At 42.1% G+C, this 25,039-nt stretch overlaps 5 protein-coding genes across 5 annotated transcripts in view; 3 read left to right on the top strand and 2 right to left on the bottom strand.

The window, feature by feature from the left end:
• The first annotated feature begins 77 nt into the window (after positions 1 to 77).
• Positions 78 to 4,461, top strand: LOC137880017 (cyclin-G2-like). The gene is made up of 8 exons (XM_068721079.1): positions 78 to 246; positions 645 to 768; positions 883 to 1,020; positions 1,172 to 1,422; positions 1,563 to 1,641; positions 1,736 to 1,834; positions 2,483 to 2,685; positions 3,586 to 4,461. Exons 2-8 carry the CDS (start codon positions 646 to 648, stop codon positions 3,695 to 3,697), a joined length of 1,005 nt encoding a protein of 334 aa, XP_068577180.1. The 5' UTR covers positions 78 to 246; position 645; the 3' UTR covers positions 3,698 to 4,461.
• Positions 4,462 to 5,691: 1,230 nt separating this feature from the next.
• LOC137879986 (alpha-N-acetylneuraminate alpha-2,8-sialyltransferase ST8SIA3-like) lies at positions 5,692 to 12,506 on the top strand. The gene is made up of 4 exons (XM_068721038.1): positions 5,692 to 6,241; positions 7,315 to 7,437; positions 7,748 to 8,305; positions 9,133 to 12,506. Exons 1-4 carry the CDS (start codon positions 6,084 to 6,086, stop codon positions 9,413 to 9,415), a joined length of 1,122 nt encoding a protein of 373 aa, XP_068577139.1. The 5' UTR covers positions 5,692 to 6,083; the 3' UTR covers positions 9,416 to 12,506.
• Positions 12,507 to 12,852: 346 nt separating this feature from the next.
• On the bottom strand, positions 12,853 to 16,839 carry LOC137879987 (ras-related protein Rab-27B-like). The gene is made up of 6 exons (XM_068721039.1): positions 16,798 to 16,839; positions 15,857 to 16,029; positions 15,653 to 15,738; positions 14,707 to 14,810; positions 14,379 to 14,502; positions 12,853 to 13,082 (listed from the first exon to the last, which is right to left on the bottom strand). The coding sequence occupies exons 2-6, from the start codon at positions 16,007 to 16,009 to the stop codon at positions 12,896 to 12,898; spliced, it is 654 nt and encodes a 217-aa protein (XP_068577140.1). The 5' UTR covers positions 16,010 to 16,029; positions 16,798 to 16,839; the 3' UTR covers positions 12,853 to 12,895.
• A 389-nt stretch (positions 16,840 to 17,228) lies between these two features.
• poli (polymerase (DNA directed) iota) lies at positions 17,229 to 22,541 on the bottom strand. Its single transcript, XM_068720789.1, has 10 exons — positions 22,341 to 22,541; positions 22,089 to 22,220; positions 21,829 to 21,993; positions 21,197 to 21,343; positions 20,757 to 20,993; positions 20,489 to 20,667; positions 20,174 to 20,265; positions 19,961 to 20,094; positions 19,432 to 19,652; positions 17,229 to 18,843 (listed from the first exon to the last, which is right to left on the bottom strand). The coding sequence occupies exons 1-10, from the start codon at positions 22,438 to 22,440 to the stop codon at positions 18,085 to 18,087; spliced, it is 2,166 nt and encodes a 721-aa protein (XP_068576890.1). The 5' UTR covers positions 22,441 to 22,541; the 3' UTR covers positions 17,229 to 18,084.
• Positions 22,542 to 22,662: 121 nt separating this feature from the next.
• Positions 22,663 to 25,039, top strand: part of LOC137879794 (RNA exonuclease 1 homolog) — a 3,904-nt gene continuing 1,527 nt past the window's right edge. Inside the window, 2 exon segments of the mRNA XM_068720690.1 lie at positions 22,663 to 23,048; positions 23,515 to 24,968. Of these exon segments, the coding sequence (XP_068576791.1) occupies positions 22,898 to 23,048; positions 23,515 to 24,968 (1,605 nt within the window). The 5' untranslated portion in view covers positions 22,663 to 22,897.

Here is a 25,039-nt window from a genome sequence, read left to right as displayed (position 1 = left end):
CATGACGTAACCACACGACGCAGAGGCGTTTTTCCGTGGTGCATAATGGTCATTGTAGTTTACGGTTGTTTGTTTATTCAAGGCGTACCCTATCGTTTCAGCAGGGACCAAGGGTGTTGTTTTTTTTTTACATTTACCGACCACCACCGTACTCAAAATGGAAATGTGAAGAGCTGAAAACTGTATTTAAGTTGCAGCGCTATTATTTCCTGCACAGCGGCGGTTGCTGGGCAAAGTAAGACGAAGGTTTGTTGATTTACGATAGAAAGCTAACGGTAGCTAAGTTAATGTTAGCCAATTTTGGCATTATTTATGTTTCTGACGCCTTAAGCTTTTTGGCAGTCCAATAATTCAGGCTCTTCTGAAATGTGTACTAGTGACCCAGTTATCGGTGACCTGGTTTCTGTTACAGCAGATATCAAAATTTTGCCCAAATCAATGCCAACATTAACTTTGATTGTGTGAGTCTTAATAATGTTGTGCACATCGTGCCGATTATTTAGTTTATTATACTTTTATAACTATGTTATAATTAGATATGGTCAGGAATGCGTTGTTTTTGGGCGGCTGGGGAGGGGGACAATATTTCTATGCAGACTCTCGCTTGCGTCAATGCAGATGGATTGAAAGATGTTGTTTCCCAGGATGAGGATTCTTCAAGCCATTGACAGCCTGCTCCTGAAAGAGCTGAAGTCATGTCGTGCAATAGAGTACAACTTTCTTCCCAGAGAGACTGGCCTGAGGATGATGGAGTCAGCTCCCACAGAGGTAAACCCACTCAGCCATTACATGCTTTTCCTGTCGGCGCAGGCTTATTGGATTGATAAAATGATATTCATTTCACCAGCGATGTCTATCTAATGCATCGTGCTATACTTTCAGAATCACAGCGGAGTGTCTGCGAAATGCAGGGACACCAGAGTGGAAGAACTGTGGGGTCTGACCAGTTTCTTTGGCTACAGCACTCAAACATTTGTTCAAGCTGTGAATTTGCTTGATAGATTCCTCACCATTATGAAGGTAGGAACTTAACAAAGTGTTACATTTTAACGTGTTTCAAGTTACAACTTTGGATGTTTATATATCACCAGTAATAAGGAAACCACAAAGACTTTGTTTGACTTGAATTATGGGATGTTGACTCACGCTCTGCCTGTTGTCCTTGCGTCAGGTGCAGCCCAAACACCTGCCCTGTATTGGAGTCTGCTGTCTTCACATTGCAGCGAAAATGGTCGAGGAAGAGAACAATGTCTCGCCCACGCACGAACTCATTCGCATCAGCCAAAGCAAGTTCACTGTGTCCGACCTGTGTCGCATGGAGAAGATCATCTCAGAGAAGCTCAGCGTGGAGCCCGAAGCGGTGACGGCTTTGACGTTTCTTCGCCTCTACTACCCGACCTTCACGTTCCTGTCTGCTGAAAGGTAAGCATTTCATTTCATTTCGCTTGCTCCTGTTGTTATTGCAGATGCATTGCTCCAGTTGGCATGGAGTTGGTCAAATAGATTCTGCTTTGTGAGCTTTGTACTGGCGGATCACATTAGGATTCCCTCTATATTTTAAGGGAGGAGATCCCAAGCATTGGGACACTGGAAGCCCAGCTCAAAGCCTGCTTATGCCGACTTGTTTTCTCTAAAGCAAAAGTAAGGATTGTTCTCAGGCGACAATTTCACAGTATATTGGCATTCACGCTTTGAGTCCCAGGACTTACTGATGTGCTACTTTTCTCGTCTACAGCCATCAGTGCTGGCACTGTCCCTCATTGCTCAGGAGTTTGAAGCCTTCCAGTCCATCACCTTGTCCAAGACTGTACAGCAATTCCAAAGACACCTAAAGGTATAGAAAAAGAGTACAACTGTAACAAGTGATTTCTTTTTCTCAATGAATTCATATTTTTTTGCTCTGGAAAATGTCTGCATATACAGTATAGTGAAAAATGTTATTAGAAGACATGGCAATGTCTTCAAATGTTTTGTTTTGTCCGTCCAATAGTATAGTAATATTTACAGTTTACTGCACTAGAAGACTAGAAAATAGAATAAAAAATACTTTTTACAAACTTGAACTTCCGTTTTTTGTTTCCTGTCATTTGTTTGTCGTAGTTTCTGCTGTTAAATCGATATTCTCGATTAAAAAAACAAGACAATTATTTCTTTGGACTTTTTCGTCCACTGCTGAGAGATTCCATAATTCATTTTTTTTGTGGCATTATTTTAGCACCACAAGTTTTTTTAAGAAATATTGATCAGCATTTAAGGCTCTTATGTGGCTAATATGCTTCAGTTTGTTTTTCTCCATCATTTCTAATACCTCTCAGCTTTGTATTATAAATCCTTTGAGCTTGTACCATGTGGCATGTCAGTGTCAGTGTGTGAGTGTCATGTGCACACATAGTATGTGGAAGAACACTTGTTGATGACGGTGTAGTTAAAGACTATTTCTGTCCGCAGCCTCTCAGATGTTTCCTGTTTGTCTTCTTCCCAGATCAGCGACGGCGAGCTGCTCCACTGGAAGGAGCTTGTGGCCGAATGCATGACTGAATATTGCTCAAGCGAATGTAACAAACCAGACAACAAAAAGCTCGTTTGGATCGTTTCCAGGAGAACGGCCCAAAATCTTCAGGCCAATCACTTCAGCGTTCCCGGCCTGCCAACTATTCCTGAGGGGATCTGGGACGAGAGTGAGAGGTTGATAGTCCCGTTTTTCCATTTCCTTCGTGCTGAATTTCATGTGATTGAATAAACTGTGCTGTGATGATGAGATGTTGAGGAAGCGGTCACTCCTGAATGCCAACAGACTCATTTTGAAGTCCTCAAATTCATGACTCGGCAAAATCACAGCTGGTAACAATAACTTAAGACAAGAAGTTTTGTTGTAGAGTTGAACTGGATCCATGAATGGTTAAGTGAGCACTGGAGCAGACCGTCCTACCAACCCAAAAGCCTTAATTTGCAATATCATATGTCAGTTATTGCCTTAGTTGATATCACTCTGAGCTATGGCCTCAACTAACAATGACTTTTTCCATTGATTCAGCCATTGATTATTCTTTTGATCAATCTTTTAGTCTATAAAATGTCAGCAAACAGTGCAGACGGGCCATCGCGGTTTAACAGAACCCGAGTTGACGTCTTCATCTTCTCCTAATGTCTTGTTTTGTTTGACCAACCTTCCAAAAGACAGAAGAAGAGATTCAGTTCATAATACAAAACAGCAAAAAAAAAAAAAAAGAAGCTCTCACTTCAGAGAAGCTGGAACAAGTGGAGTTCTTGAGATATGACTTAAATATTTAATTAATCATCAAAATTGTTGTAGATTAAAGGGGATTTCCAGCAATGTTGTACTGCACAATAGCTTCTTTTCATTCGACCCTCCCTGTAAACAGCCACATCTTCTAACTCTACTCTTCGGTTTTTTTGGGGGGTTTTTAACATTTTTCTCCAAAGCTTAAGCAGAGACAACACCAGAGTTATTTTCCCGAAGTCACACGAAAAACCCCAGAAGACTTGTGTCCGTTCACGCATCAGCTAAGTGTTTCAGCTCCACCCTGAAGCACTGAGTGTTAACGGCCTCCTCTTCTCTCTTAGTGAGGACTCCTGCGAGGACATGAGCTGTGGAGAGGAAAGCCCGTGCGGCTCGCCAGGAAGCGACGGCGAAGGAGCCTTCTTCCCTTCCACCTTTCTCAACCGCAAAAAGTGATGCGTCGTCGTCGTGCGGTAGCGACGGTTTGTCCCCTAACCTGTATCCGATTTAAGGTAGTCACCGTGTCTCTGAGCGACCCGGAGCTTCACTTGTCCTACCACCTTAAGTACGACAAGGGGCGGGTTTTAATCATTAAGTGCCTGTGTTGATTCAGTTTACTGTCGTTTTTTTTATGTTTAAAAAGAATACATATCGTATAAATGCAAAATGGAAAATTGCAATATCTTGGCAGCTTGATGGTAATGCGTCTGAATGTCTTTTTCCGAGATGTTCTCTTTGTGTTCTGTTTGTGTCCGAGCTCGGCACATTCATGGAAAACCAGTGAAGCACAAGGGACACCTTGTGTCAGTCATGAGGAACACTCACTGTTGAATACCATCTAGCACACGAGCACAGCCTCCATCTTTTTTTAAACCTGTTTTTCTACTCAATATCTACGTATATAAAGTATTCCGCTAGAACATGTTACACATATGTACGCAATCCTAATATGACATCTTAGTGTGAAAATACCAGACTGTTTATGCATGGGTACGTTGAAATATGTGATTTTTGAATGGATGTTGTTCATGTTTACCAAAATAAGCTTATTGTAAAAATAAAAAATGTTTAAAAAAATGTATATAAAATGTAAAAAAGAAAGAAGGAAAAAAAACGGTATGTTTTGTGAACTCTACATACTGTGTGTTGTGTTTGGATATAATGCGGAAGATGTTGGAAGGGTTAGAAATAATCCTTCCAAATAAAAGAAGTGCTTTTCATCCTCTTGTGTTTGTGTTTTGAATTGTCCACCAGTGTGTGAACGGAGTGTGGTTACTCATTGAGACCAATCTGAAACACTGACTTATTCCGGTTCACTTAAAAGTCATTTACAGAAGAATAACATAAAGATGATTTCGACATATTTTAAAATGTTCATGTGTCCTCATGACAAACACAAACCACACGCTGAAGGGACGGGACTAATTTGATATCCTGCAGTAATTCATGCATGACTCATGTCAAGCATGTCTTCCTGTTGAAATCACAATGTCGTAAGTATAAACTCATTATGCAGAACTGCCTATTTCACAATATTTATTATATTATTGGGTTACAATTATTGATGCGTACATCACTATGATGTTGCAGCTGATGCACTTACTTTATGCACTGCTCCATATCTTAGTAAATTATATCATCTATATTTGTTGATTTATTTTAATATTAATAATCTGAATCTACAATCTAAACTAGTAACTAGCTGAGAAACAAATGTGAAGTAAAAAGTACAACATTCCTTTCCTTCCAGAGGGAATGACTCAGGTAAAGTAAAAGTACCTCAAATTCATTCAATTACTCAAGTACTCAAATCTTCTACTTCAAGTAAGTACAAGTAACACAATCACAGTGCAGAAATACTAGGTCTTGCATTCAAAATGTAACTTTAGTAATAGTACAAAAGTATTAACGTCTAACTTTACTTAAAGTACCAAAAGTCAAAGTACTCGCCTTGCAGAATGGCCCATTTCAGAGTAAATTATGTTACATTTTTTTATTTATAATTATAATGAATTAATGTGTGCATTACTTTAATGTTACTGCTGGTGAAGAAGGAGTTCATTTTTAAAAATTATTTTTCACTTGATACTGCTCCTCCCTGGGGATCATTACAGTCTCATCCTAACCAATGATGACACATTCCTTTGTATTTGTTTAAAAAGCTATAGTATAAAGACACAACACGTGGAAATGCTAGTAAAGTACAAGCCCCTCAAATGTACTTATTATTAGTAATGCTCGGATTAAAGACCAGAGGGCACAAGTTAGTGGATTTGTGTGATATTTCCTCCCCCATCTCTCTTATTTCAATCCCATTCAATTCATTATTGGACAAGCTTTCCTTTATGCTGAGAGCTGCAGAGTGTGTGTGTGTGTGTGTGTGTGTGTGTGTGTGTGTGTGTGTGTGTGTGTGTGTGTGTGTGTGTGTGTGTGTGTGTGTGTGTGTGAGGACGTGGTGATGCTGCTGCCCTGGTGGTGGACGGGGGCTTGTCTTTTAGCTGGCTGGGTGTGTTGACACGCATTTCTGCTCCATCTCCATGATTAAACCGGCAGCCTGGAGGGGAGTCGCCGCGGAGAGTGAAGCAGCAGCAGCAGCAGCAGCATCAGCAGCAGAAACAGAAGAAGAAGAAGAAGCAGTCAGGGGGAATGAGAGCAGACCGAGCCGCGGCATCTTCATCATGCAGACGACTACCACCACCAGCCGTCTATTTTATTCGATTATATGAGCCCACGAGCGCCAGTTTGTCTGTTTCTCGGAGGCAGGCAGTGTGCCGACCCGGCGATGACAACATAGGCCAACGCCTCGCTGCAGCTACATACAGGGAATGAAAACGCACCCAAGATGGTCCGCATCGCTAAGGCCCTGGGTTTGGTTATTCTGTGCGTCGCCGTGCTCATACTGTCGCTCATCAGCTATGTGTCCCTCAGAAAAGACAGCCTCTTCGGCTCCTCCAAATACTACATGGGAGGCCCGCGGATCATGTTCCACGCAGGGTTTCGGTGAGTGATATTCGAAGCCGTGATGCAGGTAATTGGTGTTGTTGTTGTTGTGAATGTAAACACAGGGGAGTCGGGCCTTGTGTGCGCGATTCGACCTGGATGTGATGTAGCAGCTCAACTCATCACTTTCCCCCTTCAATTTGGGCCAAACATGCTTCCTGTCAATCAAACGACGGCGAGCTGTCCGAGGTGCTGATGTTGTTGCCATGGGCGTGCATCATCGGCAACATCACATCCAATTGAGGCAGCTCAAAAAGAAAATGTTGAAGTATAATTGTTCAGTACTTTCTCAATATTTTACGGGAAATATTGTATTTTTTTTACACCGCTACATTAATCTTACAGTTAATAGTACAATTTGGAGATACTGTACTTGAGTGTTTCCATTCTATTTTTCTCTATACTTCTCCTTCTTTTAATGTTTCAATGAATGTTCTTAATTGCTTTTAAATCTCCTTTTCTTTTGCATTATGTTTTGCTGCTTTTAATGGTTTTATGTGAAGCACTTTGAATTACCTTGTTGTTGAAATAAACCTGCCTTGCCTATGTACTACATTTCAGAGGGAGATATTTTACTTTTCTGTCCACTACATTTACACCTAATCTGCCATTGTAAATGTAAAAGTAAATTGTCAATAAATGGATTTTGGTCCAGATCCAATGCAGACCTTTTCCAGGAGGTATAAGCAGCCCAAAGGGTCCAACCAGTCAAAGTCATTTTCCTCAACCTGGCAACCCGAACGTTATTGACCCATAAAATCGGATTCATAAATGATAGATGAATTAATTGCTTTAGATGTAATAAAACACATCATTTAACTATTTTTTTTAAAACATAGAGAATCAGAATCTGATGATTTCTATGTGATTATGTCCAACATTAATGGTTTTCGGTGGCTTTATGAAAAAAGTCATTGTTTTCTCAGAATAACCAGAACAGATCTATGTGGATCTCTTGTTTAAATACCTCAGGAGAACCTTCTGGATAACATTAATCCCCTTTAAAACAAGACTAAGAGAGTATAGTTCACATGGAGTCTTAGGGTTTCATGTCTTCTGATGTTTTTCCACAGGTCTCAGTTTGCCATGAACTTCCTGGACCCCTCCTTCATCCCGTTAACTAACGCCCTGAATGAGGAGCTCCAAGGAAAACCGTCCAAATGGAAGTTCAACAAGACGGCTTTTCATCTGCAGAAGTAAGAGATTTTAATTCTGAACTATTTTCTACTCTGCAGATGAATTCATCATACAAATCATCATTAACTTTGCAGTCCTGAACTAAAAAGTCAAAAATGAGCTCCACCTCAACCAACTACAACAATAAGATCCTGCTTTTACACATTATTGTGTGAGTAATAATAATCCAATATCATATATAGTAGTGCCCGATGCAGGACTTTGGGCAAGTATTTCTACTATTTTCAGCAGTATTGCTGCTGTTACTAAAAGTAGTACTTCTTTCACTTCTGCCTGTCACAGTGTTAAAGTGTTTTTGTCTCTTTTCAGGAAAGATATCTTCAGCTACATCGACATTCCCACCAACTTCTCCCTCACAAAGAACAGTGTGCGTGTCGGCCAGCTGATGCACTTTGACTACTCCAGCCACAAGTACGTCTTCTCCATCAGCAACAACCTGAAGTCCCTGCTCCCAGACTCCTCTCCCATCCACAACAAGCACTACAGCATGTGCGCCGTGGTGGGCAACAGCGGCATCCTGACAGGAAGCCACTGCGGCCCAGAGATCGACCAGGCCGACTTTGTCTTCCGCTGCAACTTCGCCCCCACGGAGATCTACTCCAAGGACGTGGGCAAGAAGACCAACCTCACCACCTTCAACCCCAGCATCCTGGAGAGGTACTACAATAACCTGCTGACCATTCAAGACAGGAATAATTTCTTCCTCAACCTGAAGAAGCTGGAGGGAGCCATCCTGTGGATCCCTGCCTTCTTCCTCCACACCTCAGCCACAGTGACCAGGACCCTGGTGGACTTCTTTGTGGAGCACAAGGGACAGCTGAAAGTCGAACTGGCCTGGCCGGGAAACATCATGCACGACGTCAACAAGTAAGAGTGTTGATCTGATTGGTAGTTCACTGACGTGACTTAAGAAGCTAACTGGAAAGTATAATCAGGGCCACAACTCTGGAGTTCACATTTAACAGTTCAAAACGTACTCATGGTGGATTTTACTTTACTTTGACTACTTTTAGGCCAACAAGATTAATATGTAAAGACCTTGCACTGGGTATTGCCTCTATATTATGCCTTATTTTAGGGAATATTAACATGTTACAGTAGAACAAAAATGCTGTTAAATACAAAGCTTTGCCTGAATAACATACAGTCTAAAGTCAAACTGACAAGTTTCATGATTTAGGTAAAACAGATTAATTGCATAAATCTCACCATTCGTCTGATGCTTTTTCCGATACTCAACTCTACAGACAGTTATTATAGTACGATAACCGGCTCTATAAGGACCTTCACCACCACTTTGACCTTCATCATGGAAAATGAAACTTACAGTTATTATAATTGACAGTTACATTGTTGGTCACTTGGATGACAGCAGAAACAAGCGACGATGTTAACAGTTGCCTATTTACACATCCAGCAGAGTAACATTAGCATTCACTTGCACGTGAATGCTAATGTAGTGGAGTAGAAGTATAACGTTGCATAAAATGAAAATACTTTAAGTACAAGTATCTTGAATTTGCAATTAAGCAAAGTACTATACTTGAGTCTGCATATAGTCATGAGGGAAGTGGGATTATGGTGGATTATGGTGATAAAGGATTAATCGTGGTATCCTGCTCTCAGAGGTGTTTTAATATAATGTCTAATTTTGGATGGTTGACTTGTCCCCCCCCCCCACCCACCCACCACAGATACTGGAAGACTAAAAACCTCTCCCCGAAACGTCTCAGCACGGGGATCCTGATGTACACGCTGGCGTCCGCCATGTGTGACGAGATCCATCTCTACGGCTTCTGGCCCTTCGGCTGGGACCCCAACACGGGCAACGATCTGCCTTACCACTACTACGACAAGAAAGGGACCAAATTCACCACCAAGTGGCAGGAGACCCACCAGCTGCCCAGCGAGTTCAAGCTGCTCTACAAGCTGCACAGGGAAGGCGTGATCAAACTCAGCCTGACGCACTGCTCCTAGACATGCGGCGGTTTTTAAAGAGGTGGTTTCCAGAGGACCCCGGATGCATCGGCTCCGCTCCAAACTTCCGTTGTGATCCACGATGCATGATAAGTGTTACGGCAATTTACGGCACCCTCTTTCGACAAACACGCACTCACATCGCGCTGTAATTTTTCCACGTGAAGACGTCACAGACTTGTCACAGCGTTGTCACTCATTTATTCGGTATATGGTTGTCTTCAGCGTTACACAGTTAGGACGTTCTACGCTGCTCTGTTGCTTCCATTGCTCTCCTTTTTGCATGGCTGCTGGCCGTGGCTAAACAGCACGAGCAGAACTATTGTAACTGGAGAACGCAAAGTCAAATCTTCCAGTTCTGTTCAACACAGTGTTGACTGATGAATAGCCTTTTACAACAGTATACTGATTCTGTACACTGAAATCACTGCCTAATCTCAGGGAAGGAGTTAGATCAGTGTTTTTTTGTAATCAGATTCAAGGCCTCAAGAGAGGTGCATTTCCTGTTTTCAGGCCTTTTTCCCCCAGTCTGAGGTGTCAGACAATCTGCACTGCTCTGGAAGATGGTATTTGTTTACTGTACCCTATATATATACCGTATATATATATAAATATATATGTACCGTATGTATACATGTGTACTTGTGTGTCTTTTATTTCCTGTAGACAGTGTGACTGTCCACTTCAAATGTTTTGGAGATTCTTCAAATTTTTGGAATAATGTTTGACATTCCAACAACAAGCCATAAATTCATAGACGGGCGATGGTGTGTTGTCATTAGAATGCAGAATTTTAGGATGTGGTATCGGCCTACATTAGGTTTTGAGACTATGAGACATTTAAAAGCATCTTCCAACAAGTCTATTGCCACGCTAGTGGCTACATTTAAGTCACAGGAACTTGATTTTCTAAAAAATAAATAATGTTTAATAACAACACTTACCTAACTAACGTTACTGGCATATCATATTGTATGTTTTGCATTTTTGTGACGTGCAATTTCATATCTCTAAAGTTTACATTATTGCACAGCTCAGGTGTGTCAAATTCAATTTGATCTTTTTTTACTCTTAAACCTAAACAGGTCTAATATTAGCAAGCTTAAATTAGCTTTGTCAGTCGGTTCAATTAGCTATGCCAAAACTATTACACCTGCAGTTTAGTAAATATTGACAGTAGTAACAGCTAATATGTCCGATGCAGCCGTTTTAAAACCTGTTTTTATTGAGTAAAGGAGAGAGAGCAGAGGGTTCCACAGTTTCTTGTGACCTAAATCATGGCGCTAACGTGGCGAAAAACATCAGGAAATACAACATTTTCGGACAGTTTCTTCAATATCAACAACTAAGGTTTACCACTATTTCAATTATGAAAAGATACTGAAGAAGATAATACACTATTTATTATACTGCTTTTGTTGACAGAGGGAAACGTTATTTATTCACTGTGTAACCATATTGATTCCAATATTTGTGACATAAAACGAAGAAATGAATGAATGTTATGTGAATTACTGCATCTCGTATAAAGAGCATGACCCATTTAAATTACATTGCATGTGAGGCACTAACAAATATTTTAGGCTAGTTTTATACAACCTTTTTGAAGATTGTTTTGAGGGTAAAAATTCAGTTCTTTGCTATTGTTTGTATTCCTGCTGGGGTGTTCCTTAAGAACATCACCAGTGTCTTTTTACGATTGAAAGCTAAAAATAGAACCCTAATATATTCCACATGGGACCAAACCTCTACAGATCAACTGAAAAATATGAACAAGCTTTATTTTTTGTAACTGTAGATAATCTTGGGTTCTCAAAAGCAGTCCACCCTGTCATGCCAGACTGTGGCATGCCATACAGGGGGGGGGGGGGGGGTCGAAAGCCGGCCACATGACTCGTCTCATGACTCTGAAACATGTGCTCCTCGTTGCAAACTCTCTGCCTCCGGCTGAGGTTTAAGACCCGGAGCAATGCAGGCATTTGCATTTGCCAGATAGTAGCGCGTGTTTTTGTGCTCATTCAGATTAAGCATGGCAGCCGTTCGCTCGACATCCCGTCCCACACGCAGCGTTTCTTTATGTCCGTCTCCTCGGGACAAGACGGAACATTTCAGATTCATGTGTCTCGTCTCTGAATCACAGTGAAAATACATAACTGCTAAAAAAAAAAAAAAGAAACGTTTTTTTTTTTTTGCTGAATTGTAGGCCATTTAATTGATGTCATAGATGTGTACATTTTAGGATCATTTCCGTACTCCGTCATTAGGAATGTTTTGTAGGTACACCAAAGACCTCGTGTTCAAAGGGAGACATGTTAGCTTGATACACATTGTTCGGGGATTTTGGGAGATGTATGACAACTAACAAGTGTTATCGTATAAGAAATGGAGAATCACCTTTTTTGATGTTGAATTTGATGTTGAATCACACTTTTTGTGGCACACAAATCATTTTAAACTTTTAGATTTTTTTTGGCTTCAGCCAAACTAATGTGGTGTTTTTTTAATTTTTTATTTGTGACTCCATGAATGTCCTTCTATAGATCGATACGTTGGAAAAAAAATCCACTGACACGAATGCAGGTCATTAAACGTTTCTGTCTTATTTTAATCAAAATCAATGTATAGAATGTGTGTAAACAATAATGATGCTAACAAAGTCTGTGAGGATTGTATTTCCAGTCAGAATACCGGTATAGCTTTTAGTGCATTACATGTAAATGACAAAACAGTGACATATACATAACCTAAACATAAAATGTCTTTATTCCAAACGCAGCACTATACAGGATTTGTTCCAACAACCCTTTAACATTCTTGTACTTGTGTTCGATCTGCATGGCAACTTTGTTCCATAATGCATAGAAAAGCTTGGCTGCTTATGTACATGTCGTAAAAAAAAAAAAAAAAAAGTCATAGATCATGTAAGTGACTTTGCTATCTTGGTTGTTCTAACAAAAACGATCATTCATATAAGAAATGTAACCATGTCTTAAATGTTTTTTGATTATACTCCATGATAAATATACGTTATGTGCCTGCATATTCCTTCCATCAATGCCTCAATGTGTCAAATAAAAACAGTATTTTTCTCTGATAATGAATTTACTTATTTTTTCTGAATTACAACCACTTGGTGCATTAAAAACATCCCAGTTTTTTGTTTTTTTACAACAATACCAATATTCACTTACTATATACAGACCGGTTATCTCGTACTCCTTTCCTTCCTCTCTCTCTCTCTCTCTTCTCACAATGCACAAGCTGTGAATAAATAACGTGACAGGCAGCAGATGTCAGGTGAGGAATTCACACCGTAATAACAATACCGGGCCCGATTTCCTCTCAAGTATGGGTCATCTTTCAGTTGATTTTGAGATCACACCTAGCCGGCACCCTGGTGAAGCTCCAGCAAGCGGCAGCATTTCAGAAACATAGAGTCATTGGGCTCAAATGTGAAAAGAGTGGCTGCCGGCGGTAACATCAGCAGGCACACGTCCTACTGACGGGGGCCTCCTCGACATGGCTGGTGACGGGGCTGCCGTTGGGTTCAGAGCTGGTGACCCCGGGAGTGCTCTGCTCCATCCTCTTCATCACCAGGTCCAGGAGGGTGGTCACCGCCTGCTCCACGTCATCACCCGTCACTGCGCTCGTCTCAAAGTAGGGGATGCTGACGAGAACCGAGAGAGGAGCTGATTGACATTTAGTGTGTGGCTCGCAACCTTTTTTCTACATTTTAACCCTTGTTGAATAGTTTGCACATGACTATTAGTCCAGAGTAGTTCAAACATAACGTTTTTTGTTTTTTTTATCTTACAGGCCTGAAGAGGTGCAACTATTCAATATTTGGTTGGGAAAAATAGCAAAACTCTAAAAAGGTAAACATAAGTTTGTGAAGCAGAAGTGAATTGGTTCCTTTTCATTTATCTTAATCTCATGACCCCCAACAATTATCTTGTGACCCCCTCGGTGGGGCGCTGACCCACAGTTTGGAAACCCCTGCGCTGAATCAAATATGAAACCCTCAGGAGGAGGATGAGGTGGAAAACAGCTCACTAGCACCATCCTGTGGTGTACCGGTGAAAGAGGTAAAGTAGCATCTAAGCTAACTGTATTTAGCGCTCGGTCATCAAAATATAAAAGTAAAAATACACTTTATTATAATGAGAGTATGACAATCAAGTGATATCAATAGAGTTATAATCACACTGTGGAAATATTTAACATGTCAAATAGTGTAAAACATTTATACATAGTCTAATATTTGTACTTAGTTTATAAAAGAAAAATAAGAACTTCTGCAAAAATCATTTCATTTGAAGATTTTTTTGTGGAATTTCTGCTATTATTACTCGTTGAATTGATTCATCGTTGCAGCTCTAGAATAACAGTGATTGACAGGTTTTTTTAAGTTATACATTAATTAGACATTTAAACTGTTTTTATTATTATACGATAGCATTCGTAAACAATACTGATGCAAAGTGTAACAACTGGACAATTTTCTGATTCTACTGATTCTATTGTGATATTGATGCTTTCATCAGCATCACAAACTGTTCTATAATGTGCGTGAAAAACACCTTTATGAATAAAAGTGAGAACACTTCTGCGCACTGTCTCGCTTACTGCTGATCTGTTTATATTCAATGTGTCAGTTTGTTCTACCTACAAGATGATAAATGTGTATGAAATATCTGAATAAATGACTGAGCCTTATGAAGACATAACTGTATTGTTCTTTGGCGCGGTGTGAAGCGGGTCAGGTGTTGTATATAAACTGGTCGGTGTCTACCTCTGCTTCGATTAGTTTTCACGTGTTTCAACATTTAAAGTCTGAGGAAAAGAAAAAAAACACAATGTTTTAGTGTCCCACATCAGTGCTATTCATCTCCTCTACACTTCACACACTGCCTTTAACCTGCGCTGTCTCTAACAAACAACAGTGCTGTATGTAACGCCTCACCCGTATCTGTCTGCCAGATCTCTGGCCTGTCTCGCGTGAACATCCCTCACATCCCTCAGGTCAGCCTTGGTGCCCACCAGCACCACGTCTGGACTATCACAGTACGCGTTGGCCTGCAGCTGACCTGAACCGACACAGAGGAAGTCATTTAAAGCCATGAAATGCGAGCAGATGTGCATGAGCAGACTTTAAGCCATGTTAGTCAAGTTTCTCGAACTCTCTCTCAACTTTGCAACTCACTCTCAGCGGCAACACGAGAGAAAACATTGATCCAAGAGAGTATTGATCTGCAGCAGAGCAGTGCTGCTGACTGAGATGACACACATACTCATCCAGTTCCTGACGTTGAGGAAACTTTGCTGATTGGTCAAGTCGAACATCAGCAGGAAGCCCATGGCGTCTCTGAAGAAAGCGGTGGTGAGGCTGCGGAACCTGAAAACAGTTTAGTTATTTTTTAATACATTGTAAAGCTCCACTATTTAGCCCAGACAGAAATATCTCAGCAACTGTCAGATCGATTTTCATGATATTTTCAAAAGACATCCATGGACCCCAGACGGTGAATCCTACCAACTTTTGGCGACCCACTAGATTTTTCATCTAGCTCCCTCATGAGGTTGAGATTTGTAGTTTTGAGTGAAATGTCTGAAGAACTGTTGGATGGATTGGCAGTAAAAAAAAAATTGGTACAAATACGTTGGTGACCAATTAGAGCAGACTGGGATTTTTTGGGAGGGGGGGCCTTAAAGAGACAGGAGCTAAAACGGAGCGTTAATATAGTTATATGCAAGGAGACAGAATGAGAAAAATGATGCATTTAAAGATGTTCTAGTAGAAAACCAAAATACAAGTATGAATCTGAACATTAGCATAATATCTCCTTTAATGCTTCCTCTTGTGTCATCACCAGGTCCACATTGGTTCAATACATTGACATTCCCATCAGCCTCAGCTGTAGTTGGTGTTTAGTGCTTATTAGCAATTGTTTGCATGCTAACACGCTAAAATAAAAGGTGATACCATTGTGGACTATAGCTATGTTACTATAGTTTTTGTGGTTATAGCATGTTTCAAAGTATTCAGACGACATGTGCCAATGCCGGTTAGTGAGTTACTGGCTTTTAGCCCATTTGTTCTCAGAGTCCCCAGGTTTTAATTTGTTGGTGGCAGATCACAGTGCTGGTTTGAGATGACCACTAAGAAGTTGCAATGTTGGATTTTAAATGAACACGTCTAATCGTAAAAGATATTGTGAACATGAAGATTAGATTTACCTTTCTTGTCCCGCTGTGTCCCAAAGCTGAAGGTGGACTTTGAAGTTCCTCTCAGTCGTCCCATCGGCACCTGTCCCGGTGTACATCTGAACCAAACCGCAGAAACAAACCTCTGCACTGAGTTCCATACATTTTAAGTCAGGAATCCTCCTCGTATGCGTGCGCCTAAATGTGCTCTTATCTTAGATGCCAAGCGTCACTCACCACCCTCTTTTCCCTGAAGTCGATGCCCACTGTGGTTGTGAACTTGCGGTTGAACTTGCTGTCGGTGTAACTGTAGAGGAAGGAGGTCTTTCCCACCCCCGAGTCCCCGAGTGCCAGCAGCTTGATCAGATAGTCATAGTCCCAGTCAGCCATAGTGCAGCAGAGTGCTCAACCTGCCACGAAGGTGAACTCACAGTACAATGATGCCGTTTTGATGAAACATGAACCATGGGAGTTTAGAGAGAGTAAACACTGAAGACGTGTGAAACAGGTCCACCTATAAGCTGCAGCTTTCAGTCTGAGGGTGGAAGACCAGGTTTAGCAGGACGTCATAACTCCCCTCTCTGATCAGAGAAGGGGCCGGCACACATGACTTGAGCCGGCTTCCACATGAGCAGTCAAATGTCTCGCCAGGCGTTTCCCCAGACTTTGCTGAGTGAAAAACACAGGCCTGTTTGGCAAACAGAACTCCTTTTATTGACTTAAAAAGGGCTGAGGGCTCAACACTGCAGGACGCCGCGCGAATCACTGCAGTGCTTCGGTTCCACTTAACAGCTCAGGCAGGCCGACATAGAGGCGGCATTGAACGTCACATTTGTTTACGTAAGAGATCATTTCCTTTAGCACATTCAAAATGTAGGGCGCACGAGTTGCATTCAGGATATAGTCACGGCCGTCTCTGATTCTAGCACCACAACAGTGGCAGGACATGGGATACCACCATGAGATATAGAGTCTCTACCCATGTGCATGTTTAATGGTATTGTTTTCTTTGCAATCAGCAGTGTGACGAGAAGCTGAGTATCCTGTAATCTAACCTGCAGCAGTCTCAGTGTTTATCCTTTAAATCTCTATCAAACACTATTTTTGATGATTTCCTCAGATCAACAGTCTGACACAAACAGTTTCACTTAAAATGACAAAGAAGAAGATGACCTTACCAGTCTATCTGGAGGAAGAGCCAACACCCATACAGACGTCGCTCAACTCGTCCCGATTGCTTAAAATAATCCCATCGGTGATGCGATGGCCCATCCTGAACCTTTTCCCCCCCACAACCTACATGTGATCCAGGGAGGAGTTTCAGGTCAGCAGGAACCGAGCGGGGCTGTGCTTACAGACCTTGTGTTTTCTGGTATTTCACATGAGGGTAAAAAAAAAAACAACCGAATAATGTGAGCCTCTGTGGATTTCAGTGGAAATCGTCCAACCAAGTAATGAGGGCCCCACGTCTAGAGGCTAAGCAACGTAATCCTGCTTCTCTAAACAATGTGAAAACAATATCAAAAACAATAAACCTGAAGCTAAAGACCTCATCTAGGTACCCGGCAGATTTGGGAATTTACTTTAATCCATGTTTACAAATGGGAACGTGAGGTAAAAGGAGATTTCACAAACTATATTCAAGGCCCAGACAAATCAAGCAGTTTGGAGATGTTTTTTGAAATCAATATTAACTTTTATAAACAATATATTCTTATTTCCAAAACAGTAACTGACATGCATATTAATATTGACATACAGGGGTAAAAAAGAGAAACACAAATACCAACTTGGTTAAACTTCTTTTTGTTTTTGTTGGGATCAATAGTGAAGCAAAAACATCCAACCTTGACTTCAGAGGCAGTTCACTTACTAGCTGCTAAAGCATTCAGCCACTGCTGAAATATATTTGAAAAAAAAGTACTTTTAGCTCAAAGTTAATGGCCGTTTTTTAAAATCTGTTGTTTGTTATATCCCATTAATTAACTAAATCATTGATCAATAACTAATTGTGTTAATTAATGCTGCGGTTGATCCAATTACAACCATTTTTTCAACGCAATGTTCTGATTTTTGGCATGATCTTTTAGACTGTTCCCCAATGTTATCGTACATAATGTTGCCGCATTTGTAAGCGATGCATCAGAAGTCATTTCCCTGATACCTGCGGTCCTCAATATTTGTGTAGTTGCCTTTTAAATATCAATTTGCAGTAGTGTCACCAAAAAAGCCTCCCCAAATTGTTTCTTGCTACTGTACAGTGTAGCGTTTCTTTTACTTTGTTCACGCCCTATATATATATATATACATATATATATATACACATACATACATACATACATACATACACACACACACACACACACACACACACACACACACACACACACACACACACACACACACACACACACACACACACAGTTTGTCATAAACTACCTCTGGCGGAAGCTTTGCTTCGCCTTCTAACTGGGTTTGAAATACTTTAACAGATCGTTTGCCTGACTGCCTTTCCCTGCAGCCTTTCTGTCTTTGGTCATCAAGCTTCTCCCTGGTTTCCTGGACGAGGGCGTCTTCAGGATCATCTTCTGTTGCTTCCATCCAGACATCAACTCCTTCTGAACATCTGGCGGAAGCTCTGAAAACACCTTAGGGTCCACATCTCCTGGGAAGTCACAGTCAGAAGACCGAGGGAATGACGGTCTCCCTTCTTCAGTGACGTTTTCTCCCAGAAATGCATCTGTGCCCTCAGGCCTCTGATTCACGGTAGTCGGCCTATCAGATGGGGCCAATTTCTCGGCCTCTTTAATATCTTGTGAGTCACTAAGTGACTGTGGAGACTTGGTTTTTGTAACGTTGGAGACATTGACGACAGCAGGGGAGCTCGTCGAAACACCGGGGAGAGAGTTTGTGTACGCAGGAGATAACAGCTCCTTCTGAATTTCCTCAGGGAGAAGCTTGAACACGTCTGGGTCAACATTCGGGGGCAATCGATGCGTCACCGTGACTTTTGGGTATGACCTCGCTTCGCTGCAGGATTCTTTCTGAAGCGGAGGGTTCTTTACGGCAACAACAGACCTCTGTTTTCTTTTAAACCCATAGAATTCTGCCCCAGAGCTACAAGGGCCTTCTGTGGTCACTGTCTCTTGAGGAGGGTTGAGCTGAGTAATCACGCTGTGTGTGCTCAACTGATGATCCGTATTGCCTCTCTGAGAGGAAGCGTCCTATTGGAGAAGGAAAGAGGGGGAGAGCAGACGAGTTCAGGAAACTCACGAGTACCAAAACACTATTTCTAAGTAGAGACAATCCTGTAGGCATCCTTTAACAGTGTGACAGAGTAAGAGCTCTCTCAGCATAAAGTAAGCACTGTTCACCACGATACACTGAAAACTTCTTAGGACCTTTGAAATACCACAAAGAATCTCTATTTTGAGATCACACCGTCAAAAGTATGATGGAAAACCAGTGCCACTTTAAAAATAATGAATTCGCCCATTGTGCCCATTGGTCGTCAAAAGCTCTGATTAATAAATGGTAAATGGACTCATTCAGAGTCTTTCTAGTCTTCAGAGCACTCAACGTGTTTTACACTACATGACTGGAACGTTTTCACAATTCTTTGACATTTCACAGACCAAACAATTATTGATTAATCAAAAAATATTCCAAAGATTAACAAAATAACTGTTAGTTGCAGCCCTACAACAATTATGTTGTTATTATGACATACAAACCTTAACTAACATTACTACCTATAAGACTATAAATATTTTAGACCAGCCACACGATGCGAGACTACTTCCCGGTGTTACCTGGCTTTGTGGTGAGGAGATTTGTGTTTTTCTGGGAGACGAGCTGTGTGTGAAGAAGGACGTTATAGAGCCCTTCCCGCTGACGGCAGCTCCCCTGGTCTGCAGGTTACTGAAGCAAACGTTGATGAGGGTGAGGTGGAAGGCAGCGCTGCGGTCCACCATCTTGTGGAAGAGCTTCACGGCCAACGAGACCAGCTGGACCACGACGTCATCACCGCCGTCTGTAGAAAGATGACAGAAAGTAAAGGCTTTCATGACGAGCAGAGCAGCTTCAAAAAGGATTATAGGGACTCAAAAAAAGGGTTGGTTTGAGAGTTAAAGTTTGACATTATCACAGAGGCTTTGTGCCTATGGCGATTTAAAGCCAACAGAATCATGGTGAACTTCAGCTGCTGTTGTATAAATGCTTTCAGGACGGAGAGAACTCCACGGTGCTGAGGAATAATAAGAAGAACTGAACAAAAGCGTCAGCAGAAGCCATCCTGACCCGCCTCAGGTGGGGTGTGCTCTTCGTGGTGCGTGAGCTTACCGGAGGTGATCTTCTGTCCTATGTGCTTGGGGATCGGACACTGTCGGCTCTCCCGACTGAACCACTTGTTGGTCGCCGAGTATCTACGGATGGTCAGCCGGAAGGTTTGAGGCTGCCTGCCATCTTTGCGCATCCTAATTTTCAACAGAAGATCGAAGGTTAGATCGAGTGGCTCGAGCTTTAAAAGATCACCCAAAACGACAGTTATCTCACCTCTCCAACAGACTGCTCAGGAGTTCTTGAATCTTTTCCAAAACCTCTTTAGTTGAGGACATTTTCTTGAAGGAGTCTTCGTCACTGAGAGACTGAAACATGAAGAGGATGCTGATTAGGGGAAAAATAAGGTGAGACTGATCAAATGGGACAACAATTAAGAACTCCGACGACTCAAAACAACAATAAAATCTGCAATTTTCACAAGAGCGCGGACCTGTGCCAGCGAGTCGACAGTTACTTTGGTTTTCCCGGACTGTCACAACAACTTTGAGCTAAGAAGATTGGGGTCATTTCAGGGATGTCCTCGTCTACCTGAGGGGCCCCAGTGGGGGTGACAGGTGAGTCATCCACGCCGAGGGCCAGATTCTTCAGGCGCTGGGCACCGGGACCTCCAAACTCCATCACCAAGTCGTTCAGTGGGAAGAGCTGAAGATCTTTCACGCTGACCAATCCCAGGGCTTGAAGTCGCTTAGCTGTCTGATGACCAACCCCTAAAGAAGTTATCACATCAAAAGATGAAAAAGATTCAAGAAATACTAAATAAAGGTAACAAAGTTACGCATTATCTGGTCATGTCTACCCGGTACTTTGCGGACACCGCTCAGGCAGCCCATGATGTCGCCGACGTTCCCAGGCAGCAGGGTGGTTTGCTGATTGGGTTTAAAGGTGCCCGACACCAGTTTGGCCAGCAGCTTGTTCGTGGCGACGCCAGCGCAGCCGGTCAGACCCAGTTTGCTGTGGATGGCGTCTCTTAGCTCCGCCGCCATGTGTGAACCTAAAGCCAACCTCGGATGCTCACTGGCTTTAACATCTGCACCTGAGCAGGAAAAACAGAAATGCATCTGTGGTCAGGAAAACCTAACATTCTTCAAGAGAGTCCAAAAGTAAACTGTTCATGTGGCGGGAAACTGAGAGTGCAATGCAAATATCTTTAGCTTCTAGGCTGGTTTCACAACTCATTTCTCGGTTTCCACGAGCCAGATGTACACAGATGTACAGCTACACACAAGTGTGACTCACTGAGGTGGTTGTAGACGTGTCCTTTAAATGAAAAGTTGTTCGACTCCGGTGTCTCTGCAAGCCTTCTTTCTACCATCTTTGTGATGTCCATGAAGTTTTCGTCAAATCCAAGCCTCTCTACCAGTGGACAGTAGGACATCAGCAGCTCTGGAAGACAAGGTCAGAAAGAAAGGATGAAGAAATATGAAATATATATATATATATGACGTTAGCAAAAATGTACTTTCACAATTAAACAATCATCAGAGATTAGCGAGAGCTTGATGCACTAATGCGTGGGTTATATTGTATATGTCAAAGAAAGCAAGGCAGCAGTAATAGTGGCAGCATTTTTACACTCGTGCTTTAGTGTAAACACAAAACATCTGGCCTTGCATTGTGGATTTTAGAGGATATTTTAAGAGTATAGACAGATTTATTTCTGAGAGACTGAACCTGATGTTCTGTTACTTTGTGTTGATTTTATAGCTTATATTTTCTGCTATCACCTAACAGTAAATGGACCCACAGATGAGAGATGGGATCGGTTTATTGAGTGTGTTTTGGGATGGATTCTTTACTACTAAATCCTGAAACTACTCTACACTTGTAGTCTTACAATACAGCTTTATTTAGCTGAGACTCCTGCCTACCTGTCAGTTTATATGACATTTCTCGGTAGTGTGTCAGGTCTTCTCCTTTAACCAGCACCAGCTGAGGACATTTCTCCATAGCATCAGTCACAGACATCAGCTTGGTGACGCCCTGATCTCTTGCCACATAGTTGCAGGTGACTATGATGTATTTCTGCTGAATACCTGATGATATGAGAGACATTATTGAAACCACGAAAGCATTCGGTCAACTTTAATTCTTCCGCCACATTAGATCCTTTTGTAGTGAATCGGTTTACCTAAAGGGACCTCTCTCAGTGCAGGGTTTCTGATCATTTCCACCTGAGCGTAGAAGCAGTCCAGGTCAAAATGCAGAATGACTCTGTGAGCAGGTGTTGATCCTGATGTCTTATCGAGGCTCGGATCCGTAACTAGAGATCATAAATACAATCAGTACCATCCAACACGTATAGATAGCTGTTAGACAGAGCCGTGAAGATGAAGGCCAGAATATAAACTTCATAGTTAGCCTCCCAGTCTTCATACTTTACCAGAAGCAGCAGCAGCAGCAGTGCTGCACGGGACTGAATCCACGAAGCTGTTATTCCACTCAGCTTCATCCTCTTCCATCTCTTCCTCGCTGTTATCCATTTCAACGCAAATTGTATGTGTTTTGTAGATCGTAATATCCCAGATAAGACCGCTGTTGTTGTGGTCGCGGTAGGGAAAGTGTACCAAAACAGAGAAAACACTCTACTGGACGGTTGGTCCCAGTTCAGTTATGTGCAGCAGCGCCATCTGTCGACGCGGAGGGATTACGACGACAGCAATTGCAGCAAACTGCAATCAACTGTCATGGCAGGAATGTTTGTGTTGTTGTTGTAATTATCCGTGGTTTAAATTAGTGTCATTTTGCAAAAATATAAATATTGAAGGATCCAAAACTCATTTTAATTTTGTATTTCATTTAACGGTCGTCTCGCGACTTGAACAGAGCCTATATAAACGAGGCTGACGTCACGAGAACTTTAGTTGGAGCACCTGTTGCACGACAGTTAATTAGTCAAAACAAACGTATCGTGAAAAGGTTTTTGTACGGTTTTTCCTGATGTTTTCCTCGTCTGGTCTTTTTGCTGGTATAAATTGTCCTTTTTTAAAACGTGGGCTTTGTGCGCGGCCTCACTGTTTGTACAAACATGCCGCAGAATTGCGGGATGTGTTTGGTGCGTCGTGTCAATCATCGATGATTGACAGTGCAGGTCAGTGCATTGACGTTTCCTAACACGAGCTAGCAATGATTTACATTGTGCCTTCGCTTGTTGTCTTTGTCTGTTAAAAGTTTAGAATTACATGTAACGTTAACTACTCTAAAATTCTTAATTGCATCACTTTTTTTTTTTTAGCATTTAAATAAGAAGGAAATCTACCTAAAACTAAATGGTATCACACTTTCTCTGAGAAATATTTAGCCAATTATTTAGTTCCTGTTATGTAATTTTAAAATAAGCACATTTGGGGGTCTGTTGTTGAGACTTCAAAAAAGCTGAGCAAATTCCTAATTCAGATGCTTAAAGCTTGTGTTCTTATGGTAGTGTAAAGATGTATGCTCTGCACACAGCTGCATGTCACTCTCCACATCTTATTTGTATTTAAACCAATCTCTCCCTGTATTGTAATCCACTATATTACTAATAAAATCCTATTTCATATTCCTTTTTTGTGCAGGGGTGCAAAATGGTGATCCGGGGTTTGGTGAGACCAAAGATGACTCCCTCCAGGAGCTGGAGCGAATCAACAAGGAGATTGAAACAGTAAGGTACGAGGTAGAACAGGAGCAAAGGCGACTGTCCCGCTACCAGACAGTTCTGGCAGACAGCATAAAAACTCCACCTAGTTTCCCTGTTTCCAAGTCTGAGACTGGAGGTAAACGCGTAGACCGAGGCCGTCATGGGCTGTCGTCGTGCACAGACCTTCCTAGAACGTATTCCAGAGGGAAGAAGTACGTGGTTGACAACTCAAAACCCAGGACTGATTTGGAGTATGACCCTCTGTCCAACTTTTCTGCCGGCTTGCGATCTTACAGCTCATCGGCTAAAGAGCAAAAAGTGAAAAACAGGAAGTGTTTGAAAAGAGCAAAAAATGCTGTACCGCGTGACCAAATCCTAGCAGTCGCATATCAGTTTCCGCTTTCCCGGTCGCCGTCTCCAGAGCCACTTGATGACTCTAATGAAGACGGTGACCTGATTATTGACGTTCCTCCCTCGCCTGAGAAAAAGAGAGCTAGAGTTCAGCAACCTGTTGATTCCGTTGCTGACAAATCCCTCCAGCAGAAACCGGAGGTCAAAACAGAGCCTGTTTCACTTCTAAATGTGGACGCGTGCGAGGAAACGACTGCAGTTTATAGTAATTGCAGTGCTGAAAACAATCAAGGTCCCTTTAATCTTTATGAGAGCAAAGAATGTGAAAATGCACCAGATGACAGGAGTGTAGTTCATTTAAGTGGCTATTTAGAAGACGTGCAAACGGAAAGTCAGAAGATTACTCGCTCTTATGCTGAACAATTAGTGGAGAAAAGTCCTGAACCTGAAAGTCCTCCTGCCGCCACAGACCAGCAAGATCACAACTGCAACAACCTGCTGGTGAAAAAGGAGGAAAACGTGTTTCAGGTTGAATTGCCCCATTGTGTTGGGAACATGAATCCACTGCAGCCGCATCATTTTCCACCAAACAATTCACTTTTTTATGAAGCCCCAGGTGCTAACTCGGACTCCCCGTGCAGGCAACACGCCACGCAAGTCCAGGCAGCTCAGAACCGGGTTAGTAACCAGCGGTCTTCAGTGCTGCCACAAAGCCAGAAACTGTCGAGCAAAATGCAAAAAGGACTGTTTCAGGGCCAAGCCGCTGCACCTGAAGGTGACCCGGCGCCTGTAGAACCAGCTCCAGTCGATTCGTCCGCGTCAAGTTCGGCAAACGGAGCAGAATCATCGTCCGCGTCAACTGGACAGCTTTTCCTGACAGAAGATAATGAGGAGGTTATACTCATTAGTTCCAGCTCGGATGAAGATGAGCTCAACTACTCTGAAATGGAGCTGTCTGACAGCGACCCGATGGAGGAATGCTACCGGATCTTCATGGAGGCAAATGAGGAGAAAGGAAATGAAGAGCAGCCCGATGTGTCTGTAAGTATGCTGGAGACGCTACAGATCCAAGGTGGAGACATTTTCTCCAACACTAGCGGTGTAACAAAAGT

This window comes from Cebidichthys violaceus, unplaced genomic scaffold (assembly GCF_023349555.1).
Source record: "Cebidichthys violaceus isolate CVI_PGR_0920_01 unplaced genomic scaffold, fCebVio1.0.p SCAF_26, whole genome shotgun sequence".
Lineage (NCBI taxonomy): Eukaryota > Metazoa > Chordata > Actinopteri > Perciformes > Stichaeidae > Cebidichthys > Cebidichthys violaceus.
Note: the sequence above shows the minus strand (reverse complement) of the source record. Positions and strands in the feature narration are given on the sequence as shown.

Excerpts from the sequence above, each read along its gene's own strand:
- LOC137880017 (XM_068721079.1), top strand. The coding sequence starts at position 646 with ATGAGGATTCTTCAAGCCATTGACAGCCTGCTCCTGAAAGAGCTGAAG. Across the intron at positions 1,423-1,562 it reads ACGTTCCTGTCTGCTGAAAG|GGAGGAGATCCCAAGCATTG; the intron begins GTAAGCATTTCA and ends CTATATTTTAAG. Across the intron at positions 1,642-1,735 it reads TTGTTTTCTCTAAAGCAAAA|CCATCAGTGCTGGCACTGTC; the intron begins GTAAGGATTGTT and ends TCTCGTCTACAG.
- LOC137879986 (XM_068721038.1), top strand. The coding sequence starts at position 6,084 with ATGGTCCGCATCGCTAAGGCCCTGGGTTTGGTTATTCTGTGCGTCGCC. Across the intron at positions 6,242-7,314 it reads ATGTTCCACGCAGGGTTTCG|GTCTCAGTTTGCCATGAACT; the intron begins GTGAGTGATATT and ends GTTTTTCCACAG. Across the intron at positions 7,438-7,747 it reads ACGGCTTTTCATCTGCAGAA|GAAAGATATCTTCAGCTACA; the intron begins GTAAGAGATTTT and ends GTCTCTTTTCAG.
- LOC137879987 (XM_068721039.1), bottom strand. The coding sequence starts at position 16,009 with ATGGCTGACTGGGACTATGACTATCTGATCAAGCTGCTGGCACTCGGG. Across the intron at positions 14,811-15,652 it reads GACACAGCGGGACAAGAAAG|GTTCCGCAGCCTCACCACCG; the intron begins GTAAATCTAATC and ends AACTGTTTTCAG. Across the intron at positions 13,083-14,378 it reads GATCTGGCAGACAGATACGG|CATCCCCTACTTTGAGACGA; the intron begins GTGAGGCGTTAC and ends GGTTCTCGTCAG.
- poli (XM_068720789.1), bottom strand. The coding sequence starts at position 22,440 with ATGGATAACAGCGAGGAAGAGATGGAAGAGGATGAAGCTGAGTGGAAT. Across the intron at positions 20,668-20,756 it reads CGGTGTCCGCAAAGTACCGG|GGGTTGGTCATCAGACAGCT; the intron begins GTAGACATGACC and ends TAACTTCTTTAG. Across the intron at positions 18,844-19,431 it reads TCTCCTCACCACAAAGCCAG|GACGCTTCCTCTCAGAGAGG; the intron begins GTAACACCGGGA and ends CTTCTCCAATAG.